At 42.0% G+C, this 12,653-nt stretch overlaps 1 protein-coding gene across 2 annotated transcripts in view; it reads right to left on the bottom strand.

Annotated features, from left to right (window-relative positions):
* NUP107 (nucleoporin 107) overlaps window positions 1-7,309 on the bottom strand; it is a 29,372-nt gene extending 22,063 nt beyond the window's left edge. The window contains exons 1-4 of one of the 2 annotated variants that reach the window (XM_065668580.1): window positions 7,211-7,309; window positions 6,347-6,432; window positions 4,521-4,610; window positions 1,684-1,799 (exon numbers count right to left, since the gene is read on the bottom strand). In XM_065668580.1, coding sequence (XP_065524652.1) covers window positions 1,684-1,799; window positions 4,521-4,610; window positions 6,347-6,432; window positions 7,211-7,218 — 300 coding nt within the window. In that variant the 5' untranslated portion in view covers window positions 7,219-7,309. Of the gene's footprint in view, window positions 1-1,683; window positions 1,800-4,520; window positions 4,611-6,346; window positions 6,433-6,974; window positions 7,053-7,210 lie in introns of those variants that run through there. The other variant, XM_065668588.1, reaches the window with a different exon arrangement.
* Between the last annotated feature and the right edge of the window lie 5,344 nt (window positions 7,310-12,653).

Raw genomic sequence — 12,653 nt, 5'->3', positions numbered from 1 at the left:
CACTTTAAAACACCGTGTATCAATTTTCATTTTAAAACAAACAAATCACTGTAAACTTTCATATTCTATTATGCTAAATGTTTACTTAGTATTTTGGCATTCAAAGTAAAACACAGTAACACTGACTATGGTGTAAAGCAATTGTGAGAAATTAAGTAAAATAGTTAAAACTTGAACAGAACCATTTACCAGTCTTTCAACCTTAGAATCATAGAATAGTTAGGGTTGGAAAGGACCAAAACTATCTCATCAAGTGAAGCAATGTATGTTTAAAATAATAGCAAGTATCAGAATATTACAGGGGAAAATAAAGATGTACCTATACCTTGTGGGGGCTATTTCAGGGGAAGTATTTGATAACTTATACGACATCAGAGCAGCAAAATAGCCAAAACAGAAGACAGACTATATATACACTGCACTGACAGGTAAGCTTCCTGTAGTTGTTCCTATGACAGCAATTGTCTTCTCATCAGCAGCTAATGCTAAACGAAGAGCTAGATGCGCCACTGATTCATTTTTTTCCAGACTCTTAAAATGGTCCTACCCAGAAAACCACAAAGAGGGAACCCCGTAATATTGCCTGTGGCAGACTCTTCAGCATATCCAAAAATGGTGGACATATACCTGTTATTCTTTCTTTTATGCCCCAGTTTCTACCCACAGTATTCCTCTTGCCTTATCTCTCTGCCATTACTGCCCTTTGGCCAAGCAGAACAGAATGCGATAGCACTCCAACTGCAGAGTAAAAATAACAAGAAACTCAGTTCCAGTAAAATCCTATCAGGTCTCTGTGGGAAACACAAAAAGGGCTGATGGGTGTTCTTATCTACCAGCAAGTAAATTTCCACAAGACATAATTTTATGTCCTTTTTCCACTGCCCTCCTGTGAAAGCTTTTGTCTAGTCCCAAGTTTCCCCCTGATAATCTTAACTGGATTCAAGTCAAAGCACTAAATGCTAACCTAAAGCATACTCCTCTCCACAAAACACTAGTTACAGAATGACAAGAGGCTCTGAATCAGAGGAAGAGTGCCCTTGCCATGATCATGCTGATCAACTAGGCCCCAGAACCTGGTAATTTAAGGAAACAAATGGGCTGGAACAAACTACAGAAACAACTAAAAGAGAGAATGAATTAAAATGTGCATACAGAGAGACATCTTAACTTGTTTCAAGTTCATTTAAAAATAAACAGAGATTAAATACTTCAGAGGTCCCTACTGGCAACTTTTCTAATCAGTGTTTTTCCAAAGACAGAAGATAATTAACACCATCTGAAAAGTCAAGAGCTTGGTATTTGAAGTCCAAACTTTAACATCCAAGTGAAGCCTAATACTTCAGAGTGCTAAACTAAAATTCGGAAGGTTCAACTTGCTGACATAGAACAATTGTCTCTGATGAATTTGTAAACAAGCAAAGTCAGGATTTTTGTAGGCACAAGCTGATGTTCTAAAGACTAGCTTAACAAACACGGTGTATTTAGCAAGTCCTTAAAACCCTTAAAACTCCTCATGGCATTTCAAAGAAAACCACAATAATAAATAATACTAGTAGTAAGCCACAAGAGTAGTACTAGCAAGTTTGTACCACCCATAGGTTGTCCTTGGTGCAAACAAGGTGTAAACTTGTAGTTTCTTATAAGTTTCACAGGAACAAAAGAGAAAAAGATGTTCTATCTTACCCCTGACAGATTGCCGAACAGTCCAGGACTTTGTAGAATCAGTGGAGACTGCCCTCCTGTTCCCAGGAGGGCAGACATATCTGATGGCTTCATGAAGCTTCGAGTTAATGCTGTAACTGAAAGAGAGAGAGAGAACCTTTTCTGAAAAGAAAAAACTATTTAAGGTGGCTATGGTGTATCAACGAGCTCTAAAGAAATCTTTCCATGGAGACTGGAGTATTTATGAAATCTGCTCTGTCACTCAAGAAACAGACAAACCAACCCGATGAAGTAACTTGCTCTTGTCTGTCTTCATTTTCCTTCCATCAGAAGGCATGTACTAAACCCACAAACACCAGTTAGGAAAGAAAAACAAGTCTTAGGCCTAACAACATATAGAAATAAAGAGGTTAACTATCAATAATGGAACTTAATAATCTACACATCTAGCTACGCTGGAATTATACAAACACCCTGGTAACCAAGTCTGGAGTACACTCAAGCCCTAGTTTTTCAAGTAGGGCACATACAAATGTAAAGACAAAGCCTAACTATTGTCATTTCAGTTCCTCCTCAAGTCCAGCAGCATTCCAGATATATGTCTGACGCCGGGCTGAATTTGAGTGTATTATGCACCAAATATGTGACACACCTTCAGTTGCCAGAGTTCACTGGTAAGCACACACCATGAGCATAAAGAGCAATAAATCTTCAGTCTCTCTTTGAAACTGGTCTCCAAACCCTTAAAACAAAAGGCAACCACAAATCTGCTCTACCAAGCACTGCATCTGCTCCAGACACTCTTGCACATCAGTGCAGTGGCTAGTGTTCCCAGGAATATCTGAGCCATGCTAAAAACAGAGACACTGCTTTGCAAGACAATAAATGCCACACTCTATGACAACAGGGAGCTCCACCACAACAGACCTTCATACAGGCCAAAGAGTACAGAATTTGCATGAAGACAGTAGCTACTTTGATCCCCTTATCAATCACAAACAGCCTCAGAAGACATCTAAAAACTTGTTTGCACCAAAACAGTGACAGCCAAATCAGGAGTTTTGTCAACAGTGATAATGAGGGAACAACACAGTCCCAATATTTTGTTATCAAATTTGGAGAAACAAGTGCTCGCACAACCCTCAGCAGCAGTTCTTAATAACAAGACCGCTTCAGTCAGCATTGAGATCACTAATGTTTCCTTCTGGACCAGAGGACTGCTGGATTCAAAGGCATCGAAGACACCCACAACAGCATATACAACCACAAATAAAAAGCAGGCCCAGGATCTCCATCAGACTCCATCCAGTTCAGAAACAGATGATCAAATGTTTATGGCACTTCGCTTGTTTCCGCTCCCTCCTCCCCCCACCGCCTCAGTGTCCAAGGTAAACAGATTTTTTTTTTGAATGTTCCCAGTCCTGAAGATCATCAAATTATAAGGGGGCAAGGTCATTGCAAACATGTACAGGGACCTTGGAATTCTTTGTATCAATAGGCAGATTTAGTTTTCCACCCATCGCAGATCAAGAAAGCTGAAGAACCAAAGGTTTCTGTCCCTGTGCTAGCATGTATCTTCATTTACCACAAATCTTCCCTGAACTCTTGAGATGTGAAAGTAACATATACCGAAGATCAAAGAGATAGATACTTGAGAGAAAATGGAAAATGAAGTGATGTTGGACATACAGTCGAAGAAAGAAAATGCACCCATGGTGAGCCACGCTGTGCCCCTGCAGCCCATGGAGGTCTGTGGCCCCATGAAGAGAGGAGCCCACACTGAAGCAGGTTTGCTGCAGGACTGGTGACCCCATGGGCGACCCAGGCTGGAGCAGTCTGCTCCTGAAGGGCTGCACCCGCTGGGGCAGTGTGTGAAGAACTGCAGCCTGTGGGAAGGACCCATATTGGAGAAGTTCACGGAAGACTGTCTCCTGTGGAAAAGACCCCGTCCTGGAGCACAGGAAGGGTGTGAAGAGTCCTTCCCTGAGGAGGAAGGAGGAGCAGAGACATGTGATGAACTGACCACAACCCCCATTCCCTGTCCCCCTGTGCCACTCAGGGTGAGGAGGCAGAGCCTGGGAAGAAGGGAGGGAAGTGGGAGAAGATGTTTTAAGATTTGGTTTTATTTCTCATTACCCTACTCTGATTTAATTTATTACCAATTTCACCAAGTCAAATCTGTTTTGCCCATGACAGAAATCGACGAGAGATCTCTCCCTGTCCTTATCTCAACCCACAAGCCTTTTACATTTTCTTTCCCTGCACTGTGCTGCTGAGGGGAGTGACAGAATGGCTTGGTGGGCACCTGGTATCCAGTCAGCATCAACCCACCGCACTGAGGTTGGAATGAACCTCTGGAGATCTTCTGCTCCAATCCTCCTACCCAAGGGAGTGTCAAGTAGAAAAGGTTGCTTTGGTTATCTTCAAGGTTTGGTTTCCAGTCAGCTCTGACTATCTCCAAGGACAGAGACTTCACAGACCATCTGGTCAACCAGCTCTAGCATTCAATCAGCCCTACAGTAAAAACGTTTTTCTTACATTTAAACAGAATTCCCAGGGTATCCTGTTGTGCTTATTGCCTTTTCACTGAGCACCACCAAGAAGAGCCTGGCTGTCTTTTACCCTCTTGCCACGTATTCATATACATTGACAAGATTCACCCAAGCCTTCTCTTTCACAGGCTAAACAATCCCAGCTCTTCTCAGCTTCTCCTCATAAGTCAGATCCTCCAGCCCTCTAAATAACTTTGTGGCGCTTCACTGGACCCACTACATCCATGTCTTTCTCCTTATGAACTGTTATCAATTCTGAAGTCCAACCATATACTTCCTTTTACTAAAGAAATAAAGTAGCCTTACCTGGCTGGCGATGCAAGGAACTGGGAGTTCGGGACAGCAACTGGCCTCTGGGCGTCATGTTTCCAATGGAGTCATCCAGGGATGCAAGAACTGATTAATAAAAAAATAAAGAAACCATGCTTTTGGCTCTGTTCAAAAATGAATACTAGGAAAGGGAAAATATTTTGCTGTAGCTCAAATATTATGAGGATTACACATCTAGTCGTTCAGACTGAAGCAGAAAATCCCATTCATAAACCTGAGTTAGGTCACAAAATGCGTCACCAGCAGCTTAAAAGCTGGAGGGCTGAAAGGGACACTGCAAAAGTTTGGAGATACGAGAATATCAGGTCTGGGGCTCCTCCTCACTGCTCAGATTGAAGAGAATACTTCTGTCCTATGAGGAGCTGCTCTGTGCTATGCAATAAGAAAATTTGAGACTGAATGCATGTAAAAAAAAGTTTTCTCTTTCTCCATTCCAGCGTGCTGATGACTTGAACAGAAAATCTCTCTGTCCCTCTCCTTTACTTCTGCCTGTCAGCTACTAGGTTCAGTGCTCTATGTTTGGTTTACTAAGAAGGAGTTGTGTTAAAGTTTCAGTATCCCATGTCATATCAGCACCCAAGCACATCACGATTCTTAGGCACAATATAATCAGGGCCACTACCTCACTGGTTCTATTTTGCTTGCAAAAACCAGAAGGACAAGAAAATGTACTGGATTCCTTTGCTATCATAGTAAAAAAAATACTATTTCATTAACTGTTAAATTACATGCCATTTTTTTTCTTACTCTATATAAGTGGGGGGAAAGTTCTGTGGAAATTTAGATTTATGTCTGTGAATTTCTCTTGCTATTACTGTGAATGGAAAGCTAGGATACACTGAATAATCGCAATACTCTGAAAACACAATACATGCAAAAGAGCATAAAACCATAAAATTAAGATATAATAGACAGAAGAAAACTTAAGTTTCAAAAACTGAGAGATGCAGTCAGCTCCAGCTCACATAGTTCTCTGGGCTGACATCAACCTGAGTTCATAAGCCCACAAAAAAGTTGTGAAACACACCACCACACGAACGTGGTGGCATAAGTTTAGGACATAGGCAATGCAACATTCCTGTAATCATATTTAACTCATAATCAAAATAATAAATCTACATATAGTCAAGAACTGACTGTACAAGCATTTCAACAATCTCTTACTTTCCCTATTATACCCAGACTCCTTCCCCTAAGTCTATCTGAATAACCTGTTCTAAGCCATCACTACAACAGCTTTCACATGGTTTGGGACTAAAATGTGGGTAAGAGGAAGGGAGAGAAAAAATCCCACTCAGAGGAAATGCTATTCTGTGAAAAGACAAAAAATTGCATCTTTTGGCTTACCTTTAAGTTCTTCTGCAAAGGCCAATTAACATACCGTATCACTGACAATACAGTACTTTTGTAAATGAAACTCACCCAGACATCCCAGTCACACTTTCAGTCAGTCACTAATATCCCTCTCCAGCAGTTTTCAGACACTGCAATCATAGTTTTGTTTTGGAACTTTTCCCCTTCTTAACACACAAAACCACCACACAGAAAACAGACTACGCCCAGAAGAGGAAAATACAGACAGTTCAATGGCAAAATTTTGGCTTCAGAATGCCTCTCTATTTCACATTATACTCATACATTCTTCACTTCCAACAGGTATGAACCAAAGAGTAACTTGCAGTACATTATAAAACTATTCCAAACATACTCAAAATGAAAGCAGTGGTAAAAATACAGACACCTTGTGAACACAGCAAGCAAAGATTAAAGAGAAAATGAACAATCTTTCAGAAAAAGGATACCAGAAACTCTTTTCTGAGAGCTTTGCTTCCGCCCGGGTCTGACCATCACTGTGTCATGGGGGGATAACTTGTCTTCAAAACCATTCCTAGGGAACAGCATCACAGACACAAGGTAAGGCAGTGAATCCAAGCAGAACACAGAGCAAGATGGTCTTGTTGCTTCAAGTACACTCCACAGCTGGGAAGCTTAAAGCATAAAAGTCATCAGCAGTTCCAGCACAGATGCCTGGTTTCCTCTAGAGAACACCCAGGACGCTGGTCAGCTTGGGGAAAAACAAGTTTGTCTGAAAACACACACTTTGGTCCTCCTACACCATAACGCACACGTTCTTAGTAAAAAGAAAATAAACACCGAGAAAAGCAGCTATTAAGAGAGGCAACAGTACGAAATTCCGGTTTTGACTGAAAAACCCAGCCGAACGAACGACACGGTTTTGTGACTTGACGTTTTCCTCCAGACACACAAAACCACCAGACCGCGGCAGCTCACGAACAACCGCTGGAACGCGCAGGAGAAGCTAGAGGCGGGGAGCGAAGGCCGCAGCTGCGGCTGCCGCGGCCGGCCCGCCCGCAAAGCGCCCTGCAAGGGCCCAGCTCCATCATTCGCGCTGCACGAACAACCCCTCACCGCCTACAGACGCACTCCAGAAGAAATGAACCTTCAAAGGGCCAAAGCTCTCGGCCGACATAAAAGCCGCCGACATCCCTCGCGAACGGTTCGAGCCCTGCTGCACTCCCCACACCGCTCCTCCGCGGTCGCGCAGGGGGATCCGTCGCTTAACACCGCACCGCACCGCACCGCACCGCACCGCCCGGCACCTCCTCCGTGCCCCACCGGCAGCAGAGAGCTCCCGCGCCGCTCACCTGTCCATGGCAGCCCCCGCACCGCCTAAGCCCGGGCCTCAGCGTTCCCGCCTCCGCCCGCGTCGGCCCGCGGCCCGGAAGGACTCGAGCGGCCTTCCGCCGGCGCCGCTGTCGCAGTGCGCATGGGCCCTCCCGGCGGAGCGGGCAAGAGGGGTGGCGGTGGGGGCCTGACAGGTTGGGGGCCGCCCGTACGTGGTGGCTGTGGGGGGCAGCGAGCGGAGCTGTCCCTGCTGCTCCGGCCAGAGGCTGCGCTCCTGTCAGTCCCGGGCAGTGGGACCCCACATTAAGCAACAAAGCTTAAACGCACTTTCCATCCCTTCCGTAGCTTAAACTTCAGGTGCTGTTTAGGTTCTCTTGTCATTGCAGAGAGAAGGAATAAGCTGATGCACGAAGTATTTTGTACCCATTCAGCCAGGGCAACCCACCTCCCAGCTCTTGGAAAGCTGAGCTTGTGTTTGCTGACGTACAAACTTGTATCTATCACAGGTGGCTTGGGTTGGAAGGGACGTTAAAGCTCCTGCAGTTCCAGCCCCTCTGCCATGGGCAGGGACACCCCTTCTACTAGAGCAGGTTGCTCCAAGCCCTGTCCAACCTGTCCTTGAACACTGCCAGGGATGGGGCAGCCACAGCTTCTCTTGGACACCTGTGCGTGTCTCACCCCCCTCACAGTAAGGAAGATGCTCTATCTCATCCTCTCCCCTTTCTCCCCATTTAACTTGGCCTACTGGCAAGAGGTACTGCTGCAAGAGGTAGTGACCACCATGCAGGATAACTCACTCCTGATCGCCTTGGACAGACTAACAAAGTTACAAAACTACCTCTCTCCCTCCCTAATATGGATTTTAATGCTTTTTAACTATAGAAAGATGATAGTATCAGTACAAATGATTGTGCTACTGATAGCAGTTCATTTCATCGTGCCTTAAGACAAGGAACTGTCCAAATTGCGTTTTTAGTGTAGATGGGCAGGTTCTGAAAAACACTCTCAAGTACTGGGGTGTATTTGGGGCTACAGGTAGCTATAAGGGAATCCGCTGAGCAAATTCCTCACAGAGAGAGGTATACACTTGAAAACAGCTGCAAAAGGCAGCAGAACTGCAAGACAATGTCTGAAGCCCAACAACTTGCTTAAGCTGCTAATAAAATACTTCAGTGTCTCACTGAAGGTGCTGGAGAGCCCATAACCTCAGCTGGCTTTGCAAGAACAAAACTGAGAAGCCTGATGAAGATCAGGTATGCAAGAACAAAAGCAAGCAGAAGACCCTCAGGGAGCAGGTAAGTCACTTGAGAAACATAGTTTTGGATTAAAAAAGAAGTAAAAATAAATGAAGTTGTCCTATCACGTATACTATCATGACAGCACAAACAAAAGCAACAACCTTCATTATAGCAAACTAAAAGAATGTGAAAGGAACCATTACATTCTAGCTCAGTACTACACACTTAATAGACCTCAGCACATCTTCACAGAACAGTGTAACATTATGGTTTCTGTAATGCAGTAGGAAATTCAGAGTGATGCACAAATTAGTACCTGGTTCATTTCCTTGCCAAGAGCTCACACTCTCAGGCTGGCCCTTTGTCAGGGTAGAAGACTGTGAACAAATGAGAAACGTAATGACGACAGAAATGCTTGCCTTGCATGGTGCCTCAAGTTAATTCAAAATAACGGCAGATGAAAACGAAGTGAGCCTGAAGAGAAGAGGGCAGCATGCATGCTTTATAAAACCCAAACCAAACCAAACCTGTAAAAACTGATGATAGAATATTTTGAGCTGTTGAGAGAATTTGTTACACTGTATGTGCAGGCTGGAGAAGCACCTTAGAGGCTTCAAGCTGGCTCCAGAAGAGGGCAGGTGTGTTTTCACGCAGTGTTTTTTTTTCTTACTAGCATCCCACTTCATATTTATTTAATGGGAGGGAAAGGGGGGAAAATGGAGAAAAAAAGAACCAAAAGTCTCACGCAAGCATCTTACAGAGAAGGGAATGCAAATTTTTCAGTCATATAAAGGATTCTGACTTGAAATTCGTAACTAAAAATGAAATCCATCTTAAGTTTCACATGTTTGCATCCACACTGATCCCAACTGCAGCCATGCTGTCAGAATATCATGGGGGTAGTAATCCTCCATACTTAAAACCAGAACAAGCAAAGACAACCTGGCAGGTAGCCTGACTAACACTGAAGCATGGCATGTTTATCACCAAAGATTCCTCTGCTGCCTGCTAGCTGTCTCTGAAGGTAATGGTGTTTACAGAATGAACCAAGTTAAAGTTCAGGATATACTAGATTTAAATTAAACAAGCAAACTAACTCAAAACTCCAATTAGCCTTCACTAAATATGTTCTAGTAATAGATCACAATTCAAATTGCCCTAATGTACTGCTAAGCTGAATGCATGGCATCTGCATATAAAAAATGGTAGTCTTTCAGAACTATCAAAAGCAACAACACGACAGCCCGTGTGACGTGCAAGAGCAGCACAACTGCATTTGGTACAAAGAAAACTGTGGAACATACATTATGCCTTGTCTTTCTGTAAGAGGAGGAAGAAAGCTGATGTTATAGCCTGTCTTTACTTAGTTGAAACACATGCCTGGAAATGTGTAATTTTTCACTTCTTAAATATAAATGTAAGGAAAGTTTAAACAACAACAAAAAACCTCTCAAGAATTTTACATGCCTGCATAGTATTAAAACACCCATGTTGACTCAAATTAATGTTTGCTGAGGGTCATACCCTAAGCAAACTGATTCTCATACCTACTTCTGTCAAGGAAGCTCAACTATACCCCCCTTTCTTATTAAAAAGAGAAAAGAAAGAGACAAATTTGCAACTGTCATTTTATTTGTGTCTGAAGATGATGACAGTAGTGCCAAGGGTCTTTGTTGAACTGGGCATATGACAAGCAGTAAACCCAATTTATGAGAGCTGTGATTTCACATGTAGATTTTTGTACTTAGTACAGGAGTAAGGTTACTGACTCCTCCTTGCTAGATTTAGAAATCTAAGGTAAAAATGCCACATAGCATGAAAAGGTAAAGTGTACTGACAAAAAAAGGAATTATAACTTCAACTATAATATCAGTATCTAAGACTGCAGAAGTGCCCCCTCTCTCCATGTTTAGGGTAGCTGAAAATGTTACAGGAATTAATTAGAAATTACAGTGTCTTTCAAATGAAGTAGTTTACCCCAGACACAACATCAAAGAAAAATAAATCCTGGTGGCAGTGAACCTTCTTGAAACAATGAGTAGAGCTTGTTGTTCAGCAGAACTAATATTTCTTGAGGCTAAAGCGAGTACAGTGGAATTATGAAGACATTCCTTTTTCCATTCACAAACCTATCCCTAAATAACATCACGTTGAAAACAGGAAGCCACCCTTTGCTTGAGGATTCAAAATTCTGAAAATAACTGGTTATGGAGGGTATTTAAAAAAAACATCAAGCCCTAAAACACTGAAAAAAGGAAGCAAAATCCACATTTAACTGCTGTTTGAAGCCCAGATACTTCAACACTGAGAACAAAATCAAGACTACAAACCAACTTTGCTTATAGTTCCAGACTAAGAATGCATTTTGTGACAAATAGAAGTATCACTCCAAAGTTTATAGAACAGAGAAATTAAGTTTTCAGAATCTTCAAGTTGTTAATAAACTTTTCAAAGTAAAGCATAAAAGGTGCTTGAGACTCAGAAATAAAAACCTAATTTGGTTAAGAGCTCTGCTTCTCTAATACTGCCTTAAGAGATCTATATACAACGGCATTTTCTTACATATTTGAGCAACTTGTTCTTTGCTTTTATTCTCTTCCCCATACATGGGCAAAATAAAAGCTATAAATTGAAGTACAGCCTACTGCTGTTGGGTCAACAGTATAAAATTGGACAAAAAGCGTTATTTCCGTCTACACTGATGCTTGGCTGTATCTACGTATTACAATCAAAAAAAGTGCTACAACAGCTGTATATTGACTACTATTTTTGACCACTGACATCTAGAAATAACTTTGTACTATTGATACATCTAAATTGAAGTCTATCTAGACCTAGTACAGTATCATGGCAAAATTTTCTCACCTTTTAAGTTATTACCCAAACTGGCAAAGATTAGAAAACACTGGGGAAAAAAGCCATCAGGTTTGATTAATCCAGTTTGTTTAGAGCATTTTAAAAGAATAAAATCCTCATCTTTAGTGCTTACCCATGAGGAAACTGCCACTGTATTTATACCAGAATAGGAGAAAACCACACAGTTTAATCCAAACTCCTTCCCCCTCCTATTTCTAGCATCACAATATCAGTACCCATTATGAAACAAACTTAGGATCTAATTCTACAATACTTTTCCAGAGGTTCCGTTCTCATATGCAGGAGAGCAGCAGTAGTTTGAGTTTACAGTTCATTCCTTTAGACATCCGAAAACGTCTTGCAATGTCTCAAAACATTCTGTAAGTTAGACAAGCATTCATTTCATAGAGTAATTGGAGAATGCAGACAGGCATTAGGAACAAGGTATAGGAAAAAATTACACTGCAAGAAACAAGTCCTAATATGAAGAGAACAATTGCATGAAGTAATACTCCTGTATTTCAGGACATAAACATTGCTTTTTCCATAGAAAGGTCAGACACTTCAATACTGACATACACCAATTTCAGATTAGGGTGGAAATAAAGCAGCCTCCACCTTTGTGTGCACTGTAAGCATAAGCTAATGTTACAAGCAGTATTAACACCAAATTCAGAAAATGACTGCATTAGTTCTCAGGATATGAATTAGGCATGTTATCATCCAAAGCTGTATGGGAAGTGTTGTTTCTGTACAAGCAGTTCAAGCGTAAACTTCTTGAGCGTTGGTACACAAAGCAGTTATCCTGAAGATATGTGAAAGTTTGTTCAAAAAAAATCTCAGCAGCCAGGATTCTTTTCTAGATTTGGTAACTGCTTACATAGTTCTAATTCCTGTGGGGAACTGGATGTTCACTTCCTCAGCGGGAACAGCTTCTTATGCCACAGTTACTTAGATATGAAGAAAATTCTTTCATGTGTTTTCTCATTACGCTTCGTGTCCGTCACTTCCTCCACATCATTTTGTCATGCATCTTCCCTTTAACAAGCAGGACACTGCTCCCTTGAAGCCTGCCTAAGTCTTCAAGGAGAAAAATACTGGGGTTTAGGTATTACCTGGGTTATGATGTGTTGGCTTTACAAATCTGGCCTAAGTTCTCAATATAGGGGAGTGTGTGCGTGGAGTGCATTTTACTTTTTTTAGCACAATCTTTAGATGGCAAAGACTCACATTTCTGAAAATTCTGCTTCTCTGGGGTTTGATCAAACTGACTACCTCTTATGCTGAGGAACTGTACATTCACTATTCCATAGAGCAAGAATGCTTTAGTACAGAGCTTTCAGGACAAAGCCTGATGCTCCCTGTAATT

Source organism: Lathamus discolor, chromosome 1 (genome assembly GCF_037157495.1).
Source record: "Lathamus discolor isolate bLatDis1 chromosome 1, bLatDis1.hap1, whole genome shotgun sequence".
Lineage (NCBI taxonomy): Eukaryota > Metazoa > Chordata > Aves > Psittaciformes > Psittacidae > Lathamus > Lathamus discolor.
Note: the sequence above shows the minus strand (reverse complement) of the source record. Positions and strands in the feature narration are given on the sequence as shown.